Here is a 26,870-nt window from a genome sequence, read left to right as displayed (position 1 = left end):
GTCGTCATAGTGGCAGTGGGGGTGGTGATGAGGTGCACACTGACCCTGGAGGTTGTGTTCCCCTTTAAAAGTCACGGCACACTCAGATACGCAAGGCTCATGCAGGAGCTGCTGCGGCAGTGGGAGAACACTGCTGAGCTGTGCAGTTTGTACTGCCAGTGAGCGCGCAGAGAGGAGGAGGGGGAGTAAGAGATACAGAGAGAGAGAGAGAGAGAGAGAGAGAGAGAGAGAGAGAATGAGGTAGAGAGAGAGAGCGAACAATGTCATTCCATTCAGCAGGCAATGCTGCAGTCAACTTTACACCACAGGAGAAGACACTGCCGCTTGTGCATCCTGAGAACAGCCGAGAAGAGAAGACGAGAGACTGAGTGAGTATGTGGAAGTTTGTCTTTTCTCGACGGGGCAAGAGGACGCGTGTAGAACTTTTTATGCATTCACGCAGGGCTTGTGGGATTCAGCCAGTGGGATGTATGTATGTTGTTTTATCCTCATATAAAATACTCTCAATACAGCAGTTAGTCTTAAAGGGATACTTTGCACCAAAAATAATTCTGCCTCAGTTCACTTTCATTGTATGACATAAATATGCAGTGAAAGTGAATGGTAAAAGGCGCTAACCTTCTGCCTAAATGAGTAAAATCATGACAGAATTTTCATTTTGGGTGAACTATCCTTTCTAAAAGCTATGTTTTATTGACCTACATGATGAGCGTTCTGCAGTCAGGCTTATAGCACTGACAAGGTGCCGGCAGGTCAACTTTCTTCCTGTGTGTAACTTAGTTTTGTAATGTGCCGGGTTTCTAAACAGCATGTGCATGCGGGATACAAGACAGCAAAAGCACTTAGCACAGGAAGAAAAGACATATGTGCCTGAATTAGGATCAGTGCTGGTACAGAACGGATGCCGGCTGGCATAAATAAAAGATGTAGGCCAGACGTATTCAGCTTCAGGGGTAGGTGCCATTAAACTCAATGCTACAGTACTTTGGTGCATTTTTTTGTGTTGTCTAGCTTCAATTTTAACATCTAAGCTGTAGTTTGTCCTGCATTCAGTATACCAAGAAGGTAAAGAGTTAAGGGGTTTGCAGCAGATGGGAAAGTGGAAGTAAAATTTTAGGATGGCCTAGGGAGGAGATAGTACTAGTACCGAGCACTGTATGAGACACTGTCACAACCACAATCTCTTAAGAGTGCTCAGACAGAAGATTTTGACAGCAAGTTTGAAGGAAATGGTGACCAGGTGCATAAGGGTTTGAAAGGGTCTAGAACTCATGTGTTTATGATTGTGTGCTTTTGTACTTGTGTGTGTGAGAGAGATGCGCTACCTGGATAACAGACACTGAGTCAACTATGGTAGTCAGTGCAGATTGTTTAACACTCTCGGTGGGATGTTGCAGTACTCTTGCTAACTGTCCCATCTGAGAAAGAGGGAGAGACTAAAATAAAGTGGTGGGGGTTATCTATAGACTCATAACTCTTCACTGCAGGTCTCGCCTCAGGTCGTATTTTGCTTCAGCAACTCCTCAACTCAAATCTGGGATGTATACATCCCATATATGGTGGTTTTCATAAGAATATTTTTATATTTCTGTTTACTCTATGTAGCGCTTTTTAAATGTAATACATTTTCCGCAGTTATTATTGGCTGGTGTTTGATGCAGGTGTTAACGACCTTTGAATTGACTGACCTACAAAGGCAAAACGTAGTAACTGCGTCAACAATGAAACTGAGACTGAAACTGAAACTGTTTATTGCTTTTAGTATGGATATTGTTGTTACCACAATTTTTCACACTCCATTTTCTCTGAATCTTAAAATAGTTGAGCAAAACCTGTCTATCACACATCATAGTCTTAGAGACCCAATTTCGGTCACAATGGCAGTATAATCCTCATTACCGGCACATCGAACCCAGCAATGACGAGTTCAACTCAGGTTACACACATATCCCATACTGGACACCCTAGTGAACGTTGAAGAATGGCGACGATTGCATAAATGGCAGTCTATAGAGTCAGATTAGATGTGTATACAGAAGGAATGTGAGGAGTGATATATCACTGTCAGATACCCAGCCTGACATCATTAGCAAAAACTGCAGTTTCTCTCGGCTCCCACCAAAGCGGGGGAAGGTCACTGTTATGCAGCCAAAAATCATAATGCCGCACTCACCTGATGTTCTTAACACCCATCCTCTACCTCCTCTCCCACACCCATCCTTCTCTTTTTCATTCCCTTGAGAGAATCAGCTGTAAGGTATGGTACAATATGAATATGTTTGCACAGTGCACATATTTTTCTTTCTTCCAAAAAGAGGCTATACATGCAGCACTTTTTCACCATCACTGTCCCAAAGTTACTGATAGGAAAAGGCAGATAGAGGGAAAGGCTCCCCTGCAGTATCCTGCAGCACAATTTCTGCAGTACTGCTAAATGTGGCTGCAGCTGCTGCAGCAAGAAAGGCAGCAACACAGTCACGTGAAGAAAAAAGAGAGAGTGAGCGAGCAAAGAGAGAGAAAGTGAGTGAAGAGAGGAATATTATCAGTCTTTTTCTCTAGCCTGGTCTGTAACTGATTTTGGCAGCCCAAATTGTTGATATGCCCTCTGTCTGCACAACTCCTGACAGAAAAAGAGAAGAAAAAAAAAAGATAGAATTGTTTGATTAGCCTGCTTACTCTGTCATCACACCCCCCCCCCCCACCCCCCACCACCAGCCCAATGGTGCATTGTCCCGTACTAGTGCTCTAGTTCCGATGATGTAATCAATGCAGCAAGCTTTGAACTTGCTGGAGTAAGGATTTCCATGCTTGTCCCCTATTGACTTCCAACCTCTGATAGAACCAAGTATTGCTAGCCTGTCAGATTTGCAAATGATCTATTTTATTTTATTAAGTCCAGCTGTGAATTTGTGGGACAGTTATGAGAACCGCTCATTGCAAAATGGAACTAAATTAAAAGCTGTGCAAGTCAACAAAACCACATATTATGATCTGCCAACCGGTTGGAGAGGCATCATAGAATATATCAGGCTCGTAAAAGATTTCTGATGACTCAAATGAAACAAGGCTCCAATGCAGCAGAGTAGGCCAGTGAGAGCGCTCGGACACTTTTGGCACCCTCTTAACAGCCACTGCAGCATCTCACTCCAAAAGCCATCAATCAACTCTGGCACACTCCATATGCTCTGGCTTGAGATATAAAACCTATGAAGTTGTTACATGCCATGCTTAGGTTAGTCATTTCAATACGGATAGAAAGAATAATGAAATGTGTGACTTTAGAAGCCTCAGCTTGGGTTGAATGAATCAGAGGAGGGATAAGTGAGAGTTCTCGTGAAGGTGAGCCACAGGACAGTCTGTGCTGATGGAAATGGAAACGCTGGCATTTGTGACTCTGCTCTTTTTTATTGGTAAGGTCATCAGTCTTGGACTGTTGCAATCCAGAAGTGAAGTGCAGTCTTCTTAGTACTGTAACATACAGTGGGTTGGACTGCAGAGAGAGAGAGTGAAAGAGAGAGAGGCCACAGCGTTACATTTATGGTGGTGCTGAGCTTTGCTGCTGCACTGCAACTCTGCCTGGTGATGAACATTCTCTAGAGAACGGTGCTCGTGGAGCCCTGCGTTACCACTCTGGTTCCTGACTTTCATTAAGGGTTTGTGTTTAATTACAACACAAAACACAATGCTGGCTAATATCTAAGTGAAATCATGTGTGTGGACATTTATTAAGATTTCTACTGAGGATTTAGGTAAGTGCAGCACTCTAAAGATCTTGATGATTGTACAGATATTCTCTGTGTGATCATTTGATTGCACAAAGCAGTTATTGATGTTTCATGTGCATGTATTTACAATTTACAAAAAAGTGTTGTTTAGTTCTGATAAACTAGAAAAAAACTATTATTTCAAAATGATCTTGAGTAAGCTTATAAGCTTTGGTGCAGTTAGAATTTCACCACCAGGGGGAGCAGTGTAGGGTCCCTCTATGGTCTACCTCAGGGGACAAACTGAACTTGCTATAATGTTGACAAAAACAGTGCTGATCTATTTTTCATCATTAAAGTTGTTGAATTTGTTTTAAACATACTCAGTAAAAGTGGTAACTTGAAATTGTTACCATAATGAATTATTTCTACCTGATCAAACCCTTAACCATTTGTTTTGTTGGTGTAACCTAATGTATTCAGGTTGATTCAGTGATTATAAAAATTTGAATAAAGCCAGTTAATTTTGATGTTACAGCATTAAGCAGTTTTTTTTAGGTTAACAATGTACTCTGATGCTGTATAAATGTTACAATTATGACCTTTCATAATTAAGATAAATTAAAAAAAATTAAAAATTGTCTTGAATTTAAATATTTAAAAAATAACTTGTTAAAGAAGTGCATGTAAGTCATGCGGTGTATTTTGCTATAGTTTTGCTTTTAACAAGCTATAAGACCCCTACTCCTCTGAGCTTTTGTTTAACATTAATATGCAGGGACTGTAATAAAAGAAAAAAAAATAATTAGGTTAACATTTTTCTTTTCAATGTACTCTGATGTTGTATAAAATGAGTGTTTTAGCAGATTTATTAATTGTGCTTTGTTAACAATTATGACCTTAATGATTCAAATTTAAACACTTAAACATTTAAGCATTGTTTTAAATAAATAAATCACTGGTAAAAAAAAAAAAAAAAATGCTTGTAAATGCTGTCATTAAATGTATTGTATGTGCTGTATTTTGCTGTTATTTTGCTTTTTATAAGTTGCAAACCCCCTACTCTGAGCTTGTATTTCACATTAGCATGCAGGGGCAGAAAAACATGACAAATATATGACAAATACATGTATTTGTGTATAGGAGTGAAATATAGTTGTTTTAACACTTTGAATAATACCATCATGTCACTGAGTTGACTTTGACATTAGCGTTTCCTCCTGCACGTGTGTACTTGGCTTTATACACACTTCCTGTGTGATTCACTTTGACATTTTAGTTGTCTTATTGCGTATAGTGACTGCCTGAACATGCTCCTGCCTGTAAGCATGGTACAGTGACCTCTGAGAGGTATCAGAAAAGGTGAGATCTTAATTGTCCTGTCACCCCTGCTGCTAACTCCTCTCTCTATTGCTCCTCCTCTTGCCAGTCCTCCCTGCAGAAGCTGTAGAGCAGAGGGCGCTCTGCAGTGCAAGAACATGCCTTGACTTGTACCGGCTTGTCAGGAGGGAGTTGGGGCTTGTGGTCAGTACCAGTAGCTGAGTGTTTTCATCCGACTGACCTGTAAAAGACGACAACACCGTACAGACTATGTTGTCTTTGGGATGGCTGGAATTTGTAATAGACTGAATTGATAAAGAGCTTACACTAAGACAAGGTAAGTGTCACTCACCACGTAGATGTAAGAATAGAAGTTTTTATACAAAACCTTTTGCCATCACAATACATTTTAAAGTGTAACATTAGTGTTAAAGGTTTATTTTGTTTTATGAAGGGCACTCTATGAGAGTCATTATCTGCATTGGTGTGTCTCTCTTAAAGCATTTTGTCATCATTTACTCCACCTTATTTTGTTCCAAGCCCGTATTACTTTTTCTTCAGTAGGCTATAACACAAAAGATTATGAAGGGAGAATGATAGGGACTGACAGCCTCAGTCACCATTCACTTACATTATATGGAAAAAAAAAAGAGCAGTTTCAACATTCTTCAAAATTTGTCCTCTGTTTCGCGGAAGAAAGAATGTCATACAGGATTGGAACGACATGAGAGTGAGTAAATGGTGACAGAATTTTGTTTTCCACACATAAACTCTTCATTTTTAAGATTAATTAATCTCTTTAAAGAAGGTCATGTTCTTTCTGCCTCTAATTTAAAATGTAAGCATTTATGCTTACATTTCACAGACATTATTGATCAGTGGTTAAATATCTCTGCACTCATCACCTTTAGTGCTCTGGCCTCCATCCGTGAACAAATACTGCTGACCTTAAATATAGAAGAAAAAAATAAATCAATGTGAAGCAATGGAAGAATCTCTTTTGTGTTGTCCAAGCACATATGGACTTGTCTGACTATATAAAGGGATGTGCGTTGTGTCTTTGATTAAACAGTCTTCCTCAACTCTGTACATCCCCTTACTAGAAATTCCCTAACCACACCACAGCTGATCTGTTTTTCAGATGGCTCGACCCCTGAGACTAAAGATGAGACAGTTTACCAGACTTGTTTAACTGACTTTCCAACATCTGTACATTTATTTGGTGGTTACTCCCGTGAACTAGTGGTTAACTCACAAGCACCTCTGCTGTTGCCAGGAGCATCAATGTTGCTGATAGCAATGTATTTCTCTGGATGAAAGGTGGGCTGGCTGAATTATTTATGCTTTTTAGCTCTACAAATAGAGCTTGCATTGATCAACAGTCTCTTGAGTAAACTGATATTGTTTAGGAATGCATTGTTTGCACTTTGTCACCCCATATAGCCTTGCAAAGACTTGAGGTTCTTGCTTTTTTGGGGTAAACAAATTGTTTTTTTTTAATCTCTCAGCCCCCTGTGATTTGGGGATGTTAGACTTTTTGTCTTTGAGACATTTAGATTTTTTCTGTACAATGGGATTGGATAGTATATTGGTCTTCATAATGCCTCTGAAGATAAATGTTTAACTTTTTTTGTGTGTGTCATTCTCCTCTTATTAAATTGTATTTATTTTTCCCATACTTTTCTCATTCTGTCCTTTCCGGTTACTCATCGTGAAAGTTGACATGAAATGGCAGTCACAGTACATTTTACGTCCGTGATGAGAAATAATTCTGTGGACATTTTGGAAAAAAAAAATGTTGTGGGACTTGAGTTTACTCATTGGAAATCGATGAAATAGTGGAGAGTGGTTTCTATTTGACAGGAGGTTGAAAAATAAGAGAGCTTGTTGACGTCAACCAAAATGGAAAGTCTTTCAGTGGTAGAGCAAGTTATTACATTTTGACGAAAGATTACAAAGAGAGTTTTTCTTTAAAATATCATGCTCCAATTAATTGTGTATTAAAAAGTAAATATGATCGATTTTGCTAATGTTAACATTTTCTATTTTTAAAATTTACCATTACTTATGTTAAATGTTACTCATTAAATGTTATGTCACCAAAGCAAAGTTTTCTTGTAGGTTTCCTTTTTCTAGTCAGGGTAAAAGATAAATTGGCCAAACAAAGGAACAAACATGAAACGTTTTGCCCAGTAACATTTAGCAGTACTTTCCCTATAAGATGATTAAGTCTGAGGAATGAAATGACTGCTGTACTATAGACAAGAGTGACAACTGTGGGAGAAAGAGAAGGAGAAAGGAATGGTGTACATGGAAAATAGAATGGTTGTCACAGCAAAGTATTTCTTTTACAGAAACTTATCCTGATGTCCGGGGATGAGGGGAGATTCAAAGTAAGCTGTGAGGTGAGTGTACAATCATTGTTATTAAACTGTTCATCTTAGTCCTTATTGAATCAGTTTTTCTTCAGTATGCAGTGTCTTCTAATATGCTTGTGTGTCCCATATGGAATATCTCAGTTCTAACTGCACTTACATACTGTTTATTTTGAGATTTGTCTATTTGTTTCCAACAAATGTGGAAAGCAGTGTTTTAAGGAATCAAAAGGGAAAAAATGCAAATTTAATGATAAAAAAACTTCAAACTTTACCATGGGTTCCACTCTGTTTAAAGCTGAAGTGTGTAATTTTTTTTTTTAATGTTAAAATATTTTCGCCTATCCCAGCCTAATATGGAGAGACAACTATAAGTAAGCATTCGCAAGTTGATTTCTCTGAAAAGTGTAAATATTGAGGCTCTGTTGCACTTTCAAAATATTCCTGTTTGTTTGAGTGGACCATCTGCCTAAGACAGCAACTTTGGCTCAGCCAATGCTGTAAATTAAGGGCGGGACTATCTGTTTGTTCGCCAATGGAAGACAGGGGACGTGTTCAGTAAACCTGTTTGAAAACAATAATTATTTTGCAATTTTGGTGCCACAGTGGTTCAGAAATTACACACTGCAGCTTTAAATGGAGTAAAGCTACTGATAGAGAATCAGTTGTACCCTTGCGGTATAAATTAATGCACACTTTTTGAGTAATCATATTGAAACTCATAAATTTGATCTGTCAGTTAAAGTAGCACCTGTGTATCTTGGTACTGAAGTGTGTCAGGGGTGTACAGGCACATGCCACTGCCAGCTGGCAGGTGTGTGTGTGTGGTGTGTGTGTTTTTCCCCTGCTTCCTGAAAGCCTGTATTAGAGATTACATCAGGCCCAAAGCAGCCAGGAATTCCTGCCATCATGTGGCCTCAGCAAGCCGTCGGCCTCACGAGACAGACACAGGGACACAACACTGCAATTTAGCAACAGCAGCAGAAACCAGATCACGAGGCGTGTTTGTGTGTGTGTGTGTGTGTGTGTGTGTATGTGTGCGTGCGTGCATGTGTGCTTGCATGTGGGAGTTCTAAATGCTTTTATAAGGCATTGCATGTGATGTAATGGTTTATAGCATTACCTCTGCACTGATTCGACTAACATGAGTATTGTAGCGTTACACTAATTCTAAAGACTGTGAGACAGCTGTTAGACAGGGTGTGTTAATGCATGAGTGTGTGTTTATGTTTGTCCTCAGGAGCTGGTCAGATTTCCTCAAAGCAGGCTTCATATGTGGTTATAATTCAAAGCTTTTAATCTGATAACATGCACCAATGTAAAATGACAATGCTGTAGATTTTATTTAGCGTTCGTTCTTTCATGTATTATGTTGCGCAAAACACCTCTACTTTTGATGTGATGGATACATTTAGTAACTATGAAGCCAGAAGAGCAAGACTGACAGGTTGTCAACCCTCAGAGAGAAGTTGATCATATCTGATGGGTAATGAGCTTACCGAGAAATTGTTATCTTTATCAGTATTTTTGTCAGGTTTTCCAGTAAAAAAATAAATAATCTGAGCATACTTAAAACAAGATACATGCAAAATTGATCAAGGTATGAAGACTTGTTTAAAGACAGTCTACAGTATATCTTAAATGTAATAATTCACACCTCACCTCTTTTAAGCATGATTCTAACAAAATCCAGGTAGGTTTATTCTTACTGTAAATCATTTTTAAACAATTTTCCAATAGTATATGAAAACTAAACCTAATTTAAGATAGATTACAATACTTGAAAATGAAAATGATTTTGTACTGGGAGTAAGTACCAGTAGTAAATTTTCATTGAGTTTGTTAACACGGCACCAATATGCTGTTACAGTAACTATAAAAAATTAGCTTATTATAAAAATCTGCCAAAGCAAGAAAATGGCCTTTACATAAGATTTGAAATCATCCGATTATTCTCTGCTTTTGATGTCAAAACATAAACAGTCATGCGCACATTAGATAAGCCAATAAGCATGCCGGTAAAGGTATTTACATGCAACACGGAATCAGGGTAATGGGCAAAAATCTACCTGTCAATTGGCTTATGCTTAACTCGTTTATGACCTTACTCCAATAAAGGAACGCTGTTTGAGGCATTTACATGAACACTCAGTTTGTCAGCTTATTAAAGGAATATTCCAGGTTCAGTGTAACTTAAGCTCAATCGAAAGCATTTGTGGCATAATGTTGATTACCACAGAAAATAATTTTGACTTGCCCCTCCTTTTCTTTAAAAAAGCACAAATCTGGGTTCCAGTAAAGCACTTACAATGTTAGTGAATGGGGCCAATCAGTAGATGTTAAAATAGTCACTATTTCAAAAGTATAGCCACAAGACATAAAAATATGCGTGTTAACATGATTTTAGTGAGATAAAATCACTTATTAGCCTTTTCTGTGTAAAGTTATAGCCAATTTTACAACTTCGTTGCCAAGATAATGTAATGTCAAGAAATCCTAAAACCTTAAAACGACTGTAAAAATGACAATTTAAACAACTTTACAGCTCAAATAATACATGAGTTTTAACTGAAGAATTAATGTAAGTGCTTTTATAAAATTATAAGCTTTACATTTCTGTCTTTAAACCCTTCAAAATTTGGCCCCATTGACTTCCATTGTAAGTGCCTCATTGTAACCTTGATTTTTGCTTCTTTTTTTTTTAAAGGACGGACGAATCAAATTATTTTTTGTGGTCATTAACATTATGCCATAAATGCTGTCGACTGAACCCGGAATATTCCTTTAAGCATAATCAGTGTAAGATCATGCGTCTAAACATGCTCACTGTTAGTCAGATTTTAACTGCTCTTAACTCTACAAGACTGATGGAAAACTTTCTATTAGCTGGACTTTCGTGATTACTAGTAGAATAAATTCCCCCATATGTAACTATTTAATTCAAATGGTTTGTTTACAATTTGGGTGAAATTTAGAATTCAAAGAAACTCCATGACAGTTCTTCTAGGCAGGCCTCACCCTGTTACTGCACCTCTCCCCCATCCCAGAGTGATGTCAGCATTCATGTGATGCAGCAGTCAGCCAGGGTTGTTACTGAAATAGTCTCACAATTACAGGTGTGTTTGCTTAGACTCAGATAACGCTGCGGACGCAATGGAATATTGTATCAGTAGTTGCTGTAAAAAGGCTTCGCTGGTGCCTCTCACTCTGACTGAAGAGCAGGGACGAAGATAATATTATGTACGCTACTTAGTCATCTCTTGACCTCAACATGTTTTCATAGGCAAGTGCATATGTGAAGGGTTAACGTGGGACCACATAGTTGGCAAGCTCTGTGAACTTTATTGCATGCAGTTACTTAAGTCACCAAATAGCACTGTAGAAAAACAATAGTAGAAGTGGACACCACTCGTGGCAGGTGGGTGACGGGTCACAATGTCCCTTTTCGCTTTAGTATGGGATTCTGTGTGTCTGATGACTTGAGTGACTAAGCCAGTGTGACACACACACAGCCAATGCTGCAAAATCACATACTACATTTCAAGCCACACTGATCAGATTTTACTGTCACACAAGCATTTGTTTATTAAATTGTTACTTTCTCTCTCTTTCACTTTTTCTTGCTCTTTAATTGTGCCACCACTTTCTCTTCTTCGTTTCTGCTCTTCCACGCACAAACAAACTCTCTCCCACTCTGCTCTAAGTGAGCAGAACAACCGTCTTCCTATCAGTGCAGGGGCTCTTCTTCTCTGGCACAGCCCTTAAGAGAGAGGCCGCCTGCCCAAAATAGCTTCACTGTGGGGAATACCAACAGATAGGGCCTTAACACTGCTTCCGTAGCTGAACAGCAAATCAGGGCCCGGGCCAGCACTCCCTCATCTCAGTCATAAACATATGACACACTCATGCAGGCTCTCTCACTCTAACATACAGATCTGTACAGTTTCTTACAGGCAAATATAGTCTGAACCATTTAAACCTAGATTCAGCGTATATTTGAGAATAAGTGAGTCATGCTGCTATTTGTGGTGCAGAGGATTGAGCATAGTTCATATAAGTAATAAAGGAAGGTGTGCTCTCCCCTCCCAGAGGTGTGGCAGATCTCTCTCTATCTCTCAATGTATTGAGTCTTTCTCTATCTTTCTCTATCAGAAGTAAGTTTAATAGGCATGTTAGCAGTGTGATTACTGTCATAAAGTTCAGATGAAGTGCCATGTCAGTGTATTCTGAGGGTTTATTTTCATCTTGCATCTTATGATTTTTTTTAAGGTAAGTGTTGCGGGCTCTGTAATACTTTTGGTAACACTTTACAATATGGTTCTATACGTTAGCATTAGTTGACATAATAGCATGGACATAATAATAATCAATACTATTGCAGCTTTTATTCATCTTGGTTAACGTAATATATCTCTACGTATACTATACACTTGTTGTATATGAAAGTTGTATATGTTTACATTAGTAAATGCATTATGAAGGAACAATGAACAGTAGTATATTTATAAAATAACATTAACCAAGATTAATACATTCTATAAAATGTATTTATTGTTAGTTCATGATACCTAATGCACCAAAAAATAAAAATTCTGTCGTCATGTGTACTCGTTCTCATATTGCATCAAACCGTATGACTTTCTTTCGTGGAACACGAGGAGAAATTTTAAAGAATATTTACGCTGCTTTTTTCCCATTCAATAAAAGTGAATGGTGACTGAGACTGTCAGTCCCTAACATTCTGCTTAACATCTCCTTTTGTGTTCCACAGAACAAAAGAAGTCATACGTGTTGGGAGCAACATGAGGGTGAGTAAATTATTATAGAACTAGATAGGAACTTTGATGTAGGCTTGACAAAGCCTTGTCTGAAAGTTTAAACCAGTTTTAAAAGTTTGAAGTTCAATGGTCAGCTAGCTGTAGAGATCAACTTTGATTAAAGGCCTTGTGTGGGTTTTTTACATTTGAATTTTTTGAATGTTGGAATTTGAATCTTGGCCTGTTTTAACATTCCATTAATGTTCTGTAAATCTATGGGGTTTTCCGAAATTTGGTCATCCATTGTGCAAAAAAGTTCGATCAGTTAGAAAAGTCATAGCAACCTGAGTTAGAAAAGTATGAAGGTATTTGCCGAGTTTGGTGGATGTAGCTTGAAAGCTTTAGGAGGAGTTACAGTTGATAATTTTGGTCTTAGTTTAAGGATTTTGGAAAAACCCTAAACCATCTCTGAGGGATAACAGTATGTTGGCTTAGTGAAGCCAATATAATTATCATTTTAGGTGAAGTATCCCTTTAACTAATATTAACATATAGAACCTTATTGTAAAATGTGTTACAATTTACTCTATTTAATTCTACCCTTGAGGTCAGTGTCTCTGTGTATCAACCAGCTATGATGCTGAAATTACTGATGCGTCTAAACTCACAGATGGAAAATGTGATTTTTGGTACTTTCTATCCTTCGTCAAACAGCCATCATTGCTTATACATTACAGTTGCCATTTTTTGTCCCCTTTGCCTCGTGGTTTAATTTGTCAGTTGGATGCTTTCATTTTGTTCCCTGTGTTGCCTCATACAGTTTTGTTTGCGCACACAGCGGTGAGGTGTAATAAACTGGAAGTATGAGATGTTTTCTGTGTTTTCAGGAGACTTTTCACCCACCGGCATCTCTTGGAAACCGAAAGCAGAACTAGGAGTTATTTGCTAAGGGGAAATCTTCCTCTGTCACCGGCTGTCACAGAAGGACTTCGGACATTCCATTGGCAAAGTATTAAAGTGTCCTGATTGAGCTACCCTGCAGGAGATGGGAGAGTCACATAAAAGAAGCCTTTACAGTCTCCGACAGATCCTTTGGATGATGGTGAAAGATTGGTAGTGATGGAAAGAGAGGAGAAAGTGAGGGATGGGGGGGGGGCGCTGCTGTGAGTGGTTCTTTGGCAGTGTCTTAGCTGGTTGTTGTGTGGAGTGAGAACGAAGCAATCAGCAAGTATACTGCCGCAGAAACTCGTCACCTTGGAAGGCCCATCCATCCGACCTCGCTCACGCAATCACCCGCCAACACATGCGCTCAGAGGATGGAGAGAGAGACACAGACAGATGGAGAGAGGAGAAACCTCAGTCTGTTCATATTATCAGCTCTCTAAAAACAGAGCTTCTCCTCTGGCTTCGTTCATTCCACTTCATCTAATTGTGAGTGTCAGCCTTTGTTTTTGTCACCGCTCATTGAATATTTAAAGGGCTAGTTCACCCAAAAATGAAAAATCATGTTGTTCCAAATCTGTATGACTTACTTTCTCCCATGGAGCACAAAAGGAAATAAAAAGGAAAGGGTTTGTTACAGTCTCACTTTTATTATTATTCTATGGGGAAAAAAAAGATACAATGGAAGTGAATGGTGACAGAGGCTATAATTCTGCCTAACATTTCCTTTTGTGTTCCACTGAATGATGATGGAACAAATAATGACAGAATTTTGAGGGTGAACTATTCCTTTAACAACTGACTGATTTCATTAATTTATAAGTGAAAGATTGAATTATACTTTGTTTTATTGTCAAGGTTTAGTTCTTTTCATGCCAAATGCAAAGCTGTTGTAATCAACAGTTTTTTTTTATTCCTTCTCTTATTCTGTTGATCGGGGACAATTAAGTTACCTGTTATTATGAGTATCGGCTCTCCATATTTTGCAGTTTCAGTATTTCCATGATGTAGTGTGTCTTGTTTATATCTGGCCTATACTTAGCTTACAGTCTTGTTGTGATGTGTTCATCATGAACTCTGCTAATTGACCAAAACATATATTATCATCATGATAAAAAAAAAAAAACGCCTAATACAGCAAAGTAGGCTACTCCTCCCGATTTGAGCATGTGTACTGTATATAGAATGTTAGAAGTATTAATTATCTACTATAAATTTCATACTGTGTTTAAATGTGACTGTGTTTTAATAATAATTCAACATGTATTAATTTAGTCTATAATAATAATAATAATAATAATAATAATAATAATACAATTTAGTTTGAAAGGGTCATCATTTTTTTACATTTCTCTATTTGTGGCATATGTTTAGTAGTATGTTTAAAGCAATCTGTATGTATTGTGTGTATTAAAGTCAAGCTTCATTTTCAGAGGACTGCATTAGTGTTGAGTTTCAATTGTTGATCATCAAACAGCAAGAAAACGTTTTGAAAGCTTCACTGTTAATCACATTTTTCATGCACAATTTTCCTTGCAGTTATGCAGCAAATTCCATTCAAACATTTCGCATTGTGTCAGTTGTGTGATTAATAACCCAGACATAGTCAAAGTATTCTGAATTTTATTCTAACTTATCTCTGAGTCTGGATTGTATTATGTCAGTGGCTCAAGAGTTGCATTTACATGTATTATCTCTGATAACAAGATCAAAACTGAACTTGCCTTGTTAACCAGACCTTCTGATCCTCACAGGCACTCACATATCAGAATGCAAAACACATGTTTTTATTTGGTCCCTGGTACCTTGCTCTAAATGTTATATGTACTCAAATCTACTCTACATCAGATTACGCAACATATAATACAATAAAATATACCAGCCACTCTTCACATTTCAACTATAAGAATGCCGTCTGCCAAAGGCCTTGTCTTTATGTTCACACATTACAACTTTTAGGTTGTATCTTTACACATTACTTGCATAATTTAGGTTTCCATTTAATTACTTATTAAAGGCATAGATCACCCAAAAATGAAATTCTCTCATCATTTACTCACCCTTATGCCATTTGTGTATTGTCCAGATGTGTGTCTTTCTTTTGCTGAACACAAATTAAGATTTTTAGAAGAAGAATCTCAGCACTGTTGGTCCTCACAATGCAAGTGAACAGTGGCCAGAACTTTGAAGCTCCAAAAATGACATAAATGCCAATCCATATGACTCCAGTGGTTAAATCTATGTCTTCAGAAGCGATATGATAGGTGTGAGTGAGAAACAGATCAATATTTAAATCCTTTTTTACTACAAATCTCCACTTTCACTTTCTTACACATTTTGTAAGTGAAAGTGGAGATGTTAGGCACAATGTTAGAGACTGACAGCCTCAGTCACCATTTACTTTAATTGTATGGAGTTGAAAAAAGAAGAAAGTTACAGAGGTTTAAAAGGACATGATACATAAATATTGACAGAATTTTTATTTTTGGTGTAATTTATCCCTTTAAGAGCATAGATCCAAGAAAAAAAGACCCCTTCTTGCACTGTAACACTTATATAGAGTAATGAGACTCTTCAGGGATGCAAATGGGCATGAAAATCTCTCTGCAAAATTTCCTGGACGTACAGCTCAAAAAGGTGCTGAGAAGAAAATTGCCTTTAACAGAGGAACAAGAGAAAGCATTGATTTTTTTTTTCCCTCCACTTTCTTCCTCTCTCCCTGAAATTAAATGATGTACCGCATTGAAACACAATGCTGCAGTTTTCAGTGATCTTAGGCACAGTGTTGTGCCATTGGTGACAGTTTGATAAAAGGAGTTATGTTCTCCAAAAATTTATCTTGGCCTGAAAAATGGACCAAAAAAAAAAAAAAAACTCTCCTCACTGGATAATATTGTTTTTATTTTATTTTTTATTTTTTTTCAAACAAATGCCATCTCAATCCAAAAAGTCCAGTAAGACAGCTCCAAAAATTGATATTTTGAGGTTAATGTAGACACATGGCCTCATTAATGTTAAGCTTGATAAGTTATGGTTGTTTATCAAAAACTCTAAAATAAGTTTCTCACCACAAAGGTAACATGATAGCCTAGGATTTTTGTCTCCCTTGTTTTATAACTATGGCCTACTTCAGGATTGACTCAAAGCACAAATACTGTACAAGCCCAGCAGCCAGGAGAAATTAAAATTTTGAGGCTCAGTAGGTTAACATCGGTAATATTGTATAACTTTAATCTGATCAGACCAATTAGCTGAACCTCATGTATTATTTGTATACACTGAAAAATTATTCAATTAATTCAGTTATGGATATTGGTTCCACATAATGAAAATTTGTTTCCTTAATATAAAATGAAAATGTAGGCTCTACTTAAATGTTTTGTGTTGCATAAACCCAAAGGAATTAAGTTAATCTCACTTAAATTAGATCTGTCCAAATTACTCCTTAATTTAACAGCTTGCTGCTAGCTAGTAACAATATACAATAGCATATTATAGATATATTTTTGTTCAGTATGACAAGGATGGTGCTGTTGAGAGTCTACTGATCTTCAATCAGTCTGTATTCTGATGATCCTTCAGTCTTTGTTTCATGACAGAATCAATAAACACAAATTGTTCAGCAAAGTACAATGTTGTAAATCACCCATCCCTGACCTAACCATTAGCTTCACTCTTCTCCACAATGGTAACCTCCGTAAAATATCCACCATGACAGAAACTTTTCAAAATCCCATCAGAATCTAAATCAGAATCAGAATGAGCTTTATTGAAAAGTGTCCTCATGTACACAAGGATATATATATATATATATATTTTTTTTGGTGATAGGAGAAACAAGTGCACATAGAACGTTACAGTGATATACAGAATACAGAATATAAAACAAGGTAAGAGTATAAATAGACATACAAATAATAGGACATATAACAGAATGGCATATGTACATGTGCAAGAGGTAATGTATGTGCAAGGTAGGGGTATGTACAGCTATTTAATTAAAAATGTGAATTTCAGAACATTAAACACTAACAAGTCTCCTACTTCTTTCATTTTGGTTAGAAATACCTTAAAATAACACTTAATTTCAAACTTTACTCTCCCAATCCAGTCTCATGCAAAGCATGCTGGGAAATGTAAATCCCCTGTCCCGTTTCAGAAATACTTTGATGCAACCAATCTTTTTCACATAGTCCCAACACAATTGGATTAAGTAAACATAGTTGGATTGTACACAATGAAATTAAATTGAGACCAAATACTAAAGAATTGTTGGATTAACTCAATTTAATTAAGTAAATTGAGAAAGCAGTAAAAATCATGTTGAGTGAACACTCCGTTAGAAGTCCGAATCAATTTGATAATTTCATATCAATGTAATCATATCACTTTTTTATGACTGTTGAATTTTACTTTGACTTTACACAATATAATTATGTTCTCATCTCAAACATAAATGTATTAGGTTGATTTTAAGTGTACTGCTTTATATATTCAATAGAGCTGCTTTCCATTTTTTTCAGTGTAGAAAGAAATGTATGAAAAAAAATTACATATATATATATATATATATATATATATATATATATATATATATATATTAGTTAATTAATAAAAATGTAATGAATATTTTGTATGAAAAGTTTTAGTTTTGACATTGTAACTTATGATGCCTAAAAAAATATCAGACCAATTAGCTGATCCTCATCTATTAAAGGGATAGTTTACCCAAAAATGAAAATTCTCTCATTTACTCACCCTCATGCAGATCTCACATATATATGTATGACTTTCTTCTGTGGAACACAAACGAAGATTTTTAGAAGAATATCTCAGCTTTGTTGGTCCATACAATCCAAGTGAATGGTGGCCAGAACTCTGAAGCTCCAAAAAGCACATAAAGGCAGCACAGAAGTAATCCATAAGAATCCAGTGGTTAAATACATGTCTTCAGCAGTGATATGATAAGTGTGGGTGAGAAAAATATCAATATTTAAGTCCTTTTTTACTATAAATTCTCCTCCCTGCCTAGTAGGTGGCGATATACACGAAGAATGTGAATTGCCAAAAACAAAAGAAGAAGAATGTGAAAGTAAAAAAGGACTTAAACATTGATCTGTCTCACCCACACCTATCATATTGCTTCTGAAGATATGGATTTAACCACTGGAATCTTATGGATTACTTTTATGCTGCATTTATATGCTTTTTGGAGCTTCAACGTTCTGGCCACCATTCACCATTCACTGAGATATTATTTTAAAAATAAAAAAGTCATACGCATCTGGGATTGCATGAGGGTGAGAAAATGATGAGAGAATTTTCATTTTTGGGTGAACTATCCCTTTAAATAGATAGATATATAGATAGATAGATAGATAGGCGGAAGGATGGATTTATTGGTTTGAAAATGTAAAAATACGTTTGTGGATAAGATTGGTAAGTGGCCAAGACCTTGACGTTTAATGGCAGTTCACATTACGCCATCTGATGGCGTATTACAGTGATTGCAGTAGTATTTAAATGTCAACAATTGGAGACATATTCATGCCGCATAGATGTTTGCGCATAGTTCCATTCGGAATGTTGTAGTTGCTTAAAATGTTTACAAGTTCCAGAAGGGTATTACCGGAAGAATGACGTTTGGTGGACAATGAATAACGTTCGATTCAAATCTTTGCCCTCAGGCGGTGTGTGGCAATGACTTCACCTTGTTAAAACTGTTAAAGCAAGTACCCAAGAAGAAATCTGAGTTTGCCAACCTAGTGCTAAGTAATAGGGTTGGGTTACGATTTTCATAAAGACGACTGTTTTATAAGGAGAATAAATAGTTACGATAAGAGTTAGTTATGGGCACAAGAAAGAATTGATTCCATGTTGTTATTGTCGAGACATTATTTCACTGCCTCTTTAGTTCCGAAGAAGCTGTTGGGCTGCCTGAATTAAAGCCTCTTACGCTGCTGGATCTTAAAGTCCGTCTGGTTTTTGCGGGGGAATGCTTCGTCAGTGGAAACGGACTGTAAATCTCGGTGGATGCCATACTTGTAGATTTGAATTGCTACTTTAAAAAAGACTCGACATTGACAAACACCTAAACGAGGCGCTGGCTGGTAGACTTAAATTCAATAAACTGGAAAACTATGGCCGAGACGAATCAAACCGAGGTGTATGTTTACGAAAAGGTTGTTATCTTAATGTCGTGTGTACTTTCATTTTTTGGTTCACTTTTAATCATATGCACGTATGTAAGTTGGCGCGATCTGAGAACTACACCGCGTAAACTGCTCGTGTATCTGTCTATCGCTGACCTGTTGTCTGCCCTCTCGTACTCGTATGGGGTTTGGAGGGATTTCCACTCTGGTTCTGTGGACTGCATTACGCAAGGTGCAATTTCCACATTCGCGAACACAAGCTCGTTCTTCTGGACTGTGGCTATTGCCATTTACTTGTACATTTTCATTGTAAAGTCCAGCCAGAGGCAGGCCGATAACTTGGTGTTGTATTCTCATCTTATCAGGTAAACTCTTCGTCTTAAAAGCATTTTTTCCTCTGGCAGGAGGGGCTAAATACCTTCCACTTTTGCTTTAGAGTCAATTTAAATAATTGTTATACCATATTTCAGCATTTACCATCTGTTAATTTGAGTGTTCTTCATTTACATTTGCATTTCCTGATTTACAGATCATTTACAGCAGGTTATGTTTTCTCCCTAGCTTTAGGTGTAATATTTTGGCTTCATAAAGTATTTTAGACATAAAGACAAAGACTATAAGAAAGAATCTGTGTGATAAAAGTAGTCTGAATCTTGATATGGTTCTCTTAGCTTACTGTATAACTGTAAAAGTGCACCCAAACACATGCCTGTTCATGTGATTTGTTGTTTGTGTCAGCTGGGGTGTTCCTTTCGCCATCACTGTGGCAGCCCTCTCCCTGCAGAAGATCGGCTATGATGCCTCTGAAGTGTCTGTAGGCTGGTGCTGGGTTAATATCCAAGCTGAAGACCATGTGCTGTGGATGCTGCTCACAGGAAAGATCTGGGAGTTCATTGCCTATGTCACACTGCCAGTCCTGTACATCCTTATTAAGATACATATTCGAAAAGCAGTAAGTCCACTGCAGCTCATCAAAGGCAGCTTAAAGGGATAGTTCACCCAAAAATGAAAATTCTCTCATCATTTACTCACCCTCATGCCATCCAAGATGTGCATGACTTTCTTTCTCTGTTGCACAAACAAAGATTCTTAGAAGAATATTTCAGCTTTGTAGGTCCTCACAATGCAAGTGAATTGGTACCAAAATGTTGAAGCTCCAAAATGCACATAAAGGCAGTATAAAAGTAATCCATAAGACTCCAGTGGTTAAATCCAATCCATGTCTTCAGAAGAGATATGATAGGTGTGGGTGAGAAACAGATCAATATTTAAGTCAATTCTTACTATAAATCCTCCTACCTGCCCAACAGGTGGCAATATGCACGAAGAATGTGAATCGCCAAAAGCAAAAGAAGAAGAAAGTGGAGATTGACTTAAAGGTGCTGTAAGTGATTTTAGCCATTCTACGTCCACAAGACTGAGCCGTTGGATTAGCTACGCCCCCTCTTTCCAAAATCCCTGCACTCCAAAGATACCAAATGAGCTTTATTGAGACCTATGTCATGAAGAAAGGGTTGTTAAAAACAACAGAAGCAAAATAGCGCCCTCAGTTGACAACTGTTATGAACAACATTGCTTAAAAATGGCAGTAAGCCTCAATAATTCACAACTACAACACTATGATAACGTGCAAAATGATTGACAGGTCGAAAGCGCCATTGCCTGAGGTCCTCGGACGCATTTTTGTTAGCTGTTCACAGAGTCTAGAGTTGTCACAGAGACAGGTGAGATATCTTACAACACTTATTTCAGCAATATCTCTCAGGGAGTAGAAAAAATTTTTGTGTTCCTTTCCATGAAAAAAAAAATGCTTACAGCACCTTTAAGCTGCATCCAAAACAGCGTACTGTCACAGTATGTACTGTATTTGATGAAGGACGCACTTATCTGCCAGCAAAACAGTACAGTCATTTAGGTAGGCATGCGAGTAGTATGAATAGATTTCGGACATACTTCATCCAGGTCATTGGCATCATCTCATGACCCTAATATATGGTGTAATAACAACAACTGCGAAAACTATCTGTTCTGGTTTTGTTAAACAAGTGCCATTTAAGCACAAGGAACAATTATCTTGGTATAAAGCACTTACAGTTGAGAAAAGCCGTCGAATTCATGATTCAACGCTGTTCCTTTAAATCCAGTGTTTTGAACGTGACGTCCCCTCAGCTCCCGAGGGATTATGGGATCGTTAAGTGTTCAGTCGATCCGTACTTTAGAATCTCACCAGAAATAGTAGGTCATCCGGGTACTTCTCGCTTACTGCTTCTTGAATACTGTTGATTTGGACATACTACTCCATTGGCATACTGCCTTTGGTATACTATATAGTAGAGAAGTATGGCTATTCGGATGCAGCGTTTTACATAAATATTGATCTGTTTCTCACCCATACTTATCACATCGCTTCTGAAGAGATTGATTTAACCACTTGAGTTTTATGGATTACTTTTATGCTGTCTTAATGTGCATTTGGAGCTTCAGAATTTTGGTACCAATTCACTTGCATTGTGAGGACCTACAGAGCTGAAATATTCTTCTAAAAATCTTTGTGTTCAGCAGAACAAAGAAAGTCATTCACATCTGAGATGGCATGAAAGTGAGTGAATAATGAGAGAATTTTCATTTTAGAAATAAAAATTATTTCATCATTGACTGACCCTCATATTGTTCCAAACCTGGAAGACTTTGTTTTATGTGGAAGACAAAAGTAGATTTAGGCAGGATATTTAGGTGACATTTAGGGACTCACTAACTTCACTTTTCTTTAAGAATTACCAACTTGTTCTCTCATTCACTTTCCCTCTCTCTGTTAATCACGATTAACTTTGAAAAAGGATGCGATAATCCTGATGCGATTTAATATTTTAATTGATATATGTATAGTATATATCTGTATATATATTAGTGCTGTCAGTCGATTAAAATATTAAATCTGGATTATCGCATCCTTTTTCAAAGTTAATCGTGATTAATCACAGATTTTGCACATTTTGCTGAAAATGTGCTTTATACAGTATATTAAGTCTGTCAAATTAAAATGTGAAATTCGAATATTTGTCGATTTTAAGATAAAAATGCACATTTGAATGCTAAAATGAGCATTAGAATTTTGAATGTGTGCCAGGCAGTGAAGTTGACTTACATATTTGGACTAAAACAGACGCAGTGCAATGAATAAAACAGAACGTGGGTGTCTCGAGATGTCTTGTACGTTTTATCCCCCTACCAGAAGTAACGTCTTTAAAATTCGAATATAATTAAATTCAGAATATAATAAATATAAAAGTTCAGATAATTAAAATATGCATTACATTATTGTGGCAGACAATTAAAGCGTTGATTAAGCAATACAAAAAGTTGCTTTAGAATAGTGCCTGACCAATATATCGGTCAGCCGATGATATTAGCCTTTCACTGATATATCGGTATCGGCGTATATTTTACCAATATGCGCCGATATGAAAACTTTTTTTCAGAACATATAATGCAGAAAACAATGCTTTAGAATTGGTGTCATAGCGTAGTTTGTCCAGTAGAGAGCGCTGCGACTCCATTGTTTACAGAGCTGACGGTGGCTCTGCAGACAGGGCGGAGTTAAACGGTGTGGAATTGAGCGGTCTCTTCTCGTTAAATTGCTAACTAGTTTGTGAAATACATACTGGAAAGTTAATAAAAAATGACCCCATCATTTTATATAACTAATATAACGTTAACCCTGTCCCTGACAACCATGTCACTCATGTTTATCACATCTGTTTGCTGTTAGCCAGCTATAGTTTGTCAGTGCAGTCAGTAATGTAGCATATTGAAAGGGAAAACATCAGAGCATCTTTTTGCAGTTGATTTCAGGCTATGTTGTTACCTAGTTTGTGAGACACAATGCTGGAAAGTAAATAAAGTCCATCTTTTACTCTCCATGGCAACAAGCTTATAGCTAACTAGCTAACCACGTAGCTACTTTCATTGTTGTCAGCTGAGTGGAAGCTAATGTGTAAACATGTATTCACCAAACTGTTTTATTCAGGATTCACTGTTTGGTACCCCCTTCAACCGAACAATTCCAGTCATTGCATTTATAAAATGTAATATTTAAAAGTCTGGTTTTCCATACATTATATACAATACGTAATAAAAGTAGATTTAATAAATAGTATATTTGCCCTGTGTAATTAATAATATATAGGAACTGTATCTAAAATAAACGAGGGGTGATAAATACTAATACAACAGGCTGGAAAAATAGACATTTATTCATTTTAATATCCTATATACTGTATATATTTTGAATGTGTTGAAACTTGACACCGGGCGACGCACCCTAAAAATGGTACCGTTGGAACGGTTTCATGCTGAAGAGCCGCTTAAAAGTAAGTTTATTTTTTTTTTCTCTCTCTCTCTCTTGTAAATGTAAATGAGTGTAAATGCCAACACCATCTTATATGTCGAAAGGACTGAAGCCTGTCAGCCAAAACATGAGCTCATTGATGTCATTAAGTGAGTCTGCTTTTTTATTCCATCAGTTACTCCTGGTCGGAGGCGTAAATATTTTGTTTATACGTAAGGTTACGTCCTACATAATTTTAATGGTGCAACGCTTAAATATTTAGTAGAGCGTAAATTGTGACTTAGTGCCCATTTACGCAACAACTAGGCTAAGTTATAACGTACGTATAGCTGGTGCAACCGGCCCTGATGTTCATTTAGCTATTTATTTTATTTGTATTTATTTTTTATTTTAATGGTCAGCATTTGACTGATACTAAACAGTACTACTGATGTTTATTTAGCTATTTTATTTTTATTTATTCTTTATTTTCTCAATGTTCATTTCTAGAATTTGTTGACAATGTATAATAATGTCAAATATTCTTTGATAAAATATTTGTTTAAGAATGCAGCCTTCTGAGTACCTTTGCGTAGTCATATCGACGCAAAATCGGTACACAATACACATAGAAAGGTTCTGGTTTCATTCCAGCTCAAAAATGTGCTATATCGGTAATCGGTGAATTTTCCCCCTCTAAAATCGGTATCAGTCTCAAAAATCCCATATCGGTTGGGCTCTACTTTAGAATGCAAAATATTGTTTATTTCCATATAATTGAACAAGCTATCATTAGCCAACAGTCCACAGCAATCCATTTAGCAAATGAATTGTCAATCTGTCTAACCATGACTTATATTATAAGGGCTTTTCTAAGGACATGTCTATGTGCATGCGTCAGATGGCAACATGACTGCATTTGAAACCACATGGTTTAGTGGTTGGGTTGTGCGGTTATGCTATTTCATTGTGATGAAAAAGGCATCTCCTAGCTCATGCATGAAAAATTCAGGATCAGTTTTTGGTTTTGAACTTTGAAAATTCCTATCATGACACTTTATTTAACACTGAAGGATGCTGATCTCTTTTGTGCTTGTTTTATTCTGTGTTATGTCTTAAAGCATGCAGCCCTCTCAGAGTACCGTCCAATCCTGACCAGCAGTCCTGTCTCTCACTCATTGTCCTCCATGGCAGACAGGAAACTCACCCTCATCCCCATTATTTTCATAATGCTCCGCATGTGGAGTACCATCCGCTTTCTGCTCTTGCTGGCTGAATCCCCTGCAAGGCAAAACCCAGTGCTGGTGACCTTGCATGTGAGTGTGAGACTCTTTCTCGATTCCACAGTTCCACTTAGTTACCCCACAATAAACTTAAATTAGTCCCATTCACTTGCTCCGCCATAAGTGTGATGTAGTTTATTTGTGTACTTCATCAAAGTCAACCCAATGAGCCTTATAAAGTGTTTTCTTTTCTCTGTAGGGGATTGGGAACACCTTTCAGGGAGCTGCGAACTGCATCATGTTTGTGCTGCTCACTCCCTCGATTAGATCACGATTGGTGGCTCTGCTGTGCTGCAGAGGTCGGGACAGACACCGGAGCTCAGAATCACTGTTCCAGAACAGGGCAACTGCATATACATCTACACACACTGAGGAGAACCCCAGCCCCCAAACCTTGGAGGACAGTGAGGATTAAGGGCTGTTGCTATGTTCCTGCATTTCTTTGACTTCCAAGAGATGTTCTCTTCCAGGAATGCACAAAGGCTGGATGATACAGAGGGTGAAAGCTCTTTCTGGCTCTCTACTGTGGCTCAGAGGTTGTACCAGAGCATAAAAGGAATAGTTCACCCCAAAATAGGGTTCTGTCGCCATTTAAAAACCCTCGTGTCGTTCCAGATGTGTGTGACTTTTTATTTTCTTTGTAACACAAAAGGCAATATTTTGAAGAATGTACTGGTAGTTTTTGTCTATACAGTTACAAAGAGTGAGGACTGGTGCTTTCAAGCTTCAAAAAGGATGCAAAAGCACTATAAACGCATCATAAATTCATTCACAAATTGGACTGATCCGGTTCTCGAGTTCAACTTACTCACTGATCTGGTAGGGGCGGATTACAGCTCTCTGGAGGGGAAAATTATCTGTGAATAGCAACTTACATTTTGGTCTGTTCATTACATAAGGCTATTGTATGACTTCAGAAGACTTGGAATATAGCGCACAAGTCAAATGGACAACTTTTATGATACTTTTATAGTGTTATGCATCCTTTTTGGAAGTTTGAAATCATCAGTCCCCATTCATTGAAATGGCATTGGGAAAAACAGTGGGAAAAAAATACAAAAAATCTAAATTTCGATTTGGAACATCATGAGGGTGAGTAAATGATGACATCATTTTCAGTTTTCTGTGAACTAAACTCAGCCTTCTTGTTTGACCAAGTGCCTTTTAGGAATTACCGGGGACTGCGGTCACATGCACATAAGCCACAGAGCATGCAACACAAACACACGTTGTGTTACCGGTTTAGCTCAGCACTTTAGGTGTAAGGCTTTCTCTGTTCGAGAGCCTCTCAAATCTGTTTTCATATTGCTGCCACAGATGTTCCGTGTTCATTTAAACAGAAATAAGATCTGTAGCTCAGGGGAAGCAAGGATACAGCAATTTATTATCTAGTGACCAAAATGGCAAATGTACTGTTAAGTGTTTTTACAAGGGATTTTTTTCCTCCCCCAGCAAAGCACATACTGTACACACTTAATGCAAAGATGTCTCTAAAACTAATTTCTTTATATCCAAAAGGCATTTTAATAACATTGAAATGTATGATCTACTATATATATCTTTTGACATATATGTACTGTATATTATAGTTGCGGTCCCTTTACAGTATAGGGTTGCATGTACTTGCTAAGCAAAACTTGCCACAACATGCACATCTTTTTATATTTTCAACAATGCCTTTAAAATCAGACAGAAAAAGAGGAAAGGAGTGCCTTTAAAAACTGCACTTCTACACGGCACTGCATGTTATATTTTATCAACATATCAATTGATTTGAATAAAGTGATTAATTACTTGATACTAAATCTGTGGGGTCTGTGATCACTGTATGGTCTTTCTTGACCAAAATGTCTGGATCATAATGTCCTTAAATTATTAAATGATTGGGCCAATATGTGCGCTCACCCTTGACATGCAGATATGTCGGTGCAGATCTCTTTTGGCATTGGCTAATATGCATTTAGAGTGGAGCAGAGCTGTAGCTGAGCCACAGTTAATATTTGATGATAC

At 37.3% G+C, this 26,870-nt stretch overlaps 1 protein-coding gene and 1 long non-coding RNA gene across 3 annotated transcripts in view; both read left to right on the top strand.

The window, feature by feature from the left end:
- The first annotated feature begins 277 nt into the window (after positions 1-277).
- On the top strand, positions 278-14,530 carry LOC127420596 (uncharacterized). Of its 2 annotated transcripts, none has more exons than XR_007893825.1 (5): positions 278-368; positions 5,134-5,361; positions 7,379-7,429; positions 12,171-12,207; positions 13,044-14,530. It is a non-coding gene; the product is annotated as an uncharacterized LOC127420596 (long non-coding RNA). The 2 variants fall into 2 exon arrangements; XR_007893826.1 differs by lacking the exon at positions 278-368 and adding an exon at positions 6,166-6,344 and having other exon boundaries at positions 4,453-5,361.
- Positions 14,531-18,642: 4,112 nt separating this feature from the next.
- Positions 18,643-26,870, top strand: part of gpr157 (G protein-coupled receptor 157) — an 8,543-nt gene continuing 315 nt past the window's right edge. Inside the window, exons 1-4 of the mRNA XM_051663009.1 lie at positions 18,643-19,615; positions 19,989-20,202; positions 24,699-24,893; positions 25,060-26,870. The exon at positions 25,060-26,870 is cut by the window's right edge and continues 315 nt beyond it. Coding sequence (XP_051518969.1) covers positions 19,239-19,615; positions 19,989-20,202; positions 24,699-24,893; positions 25,060-25,275 — 1,002 coding nt within the window. The 5' untranslated portion in view covers positions 18,643-19,238 and the 3' untranslated portion in view covers positions 25,276-26,870. The remainder of the gene's footprint in view (positions 19,616-19,988; positions 20,203-24,698; positions 24,894-25,059) is intronic.

Source organism: Myxocyprinus asiaticus, chromosome 29 (genome assembly GCF_019703515.2).
Source record: "Myxocyprinus asiaticus isolate MX2 ecotype Aquarium Trade chromosome 29, UBuf_Myxa_2, whole genome shotgun sequence".
Lineage (NCBI taxonomy): Eukaryota > Metazoa > Chordata > Actinopteri > Cypriniformes > Catostomidae > Myxocyprinus > Myxocyprinus asiaticus.
Note: the sequence above shows the minus strand (reverse complement) of the source record. Positions and strands in the feature narration are given on the sequence as shown.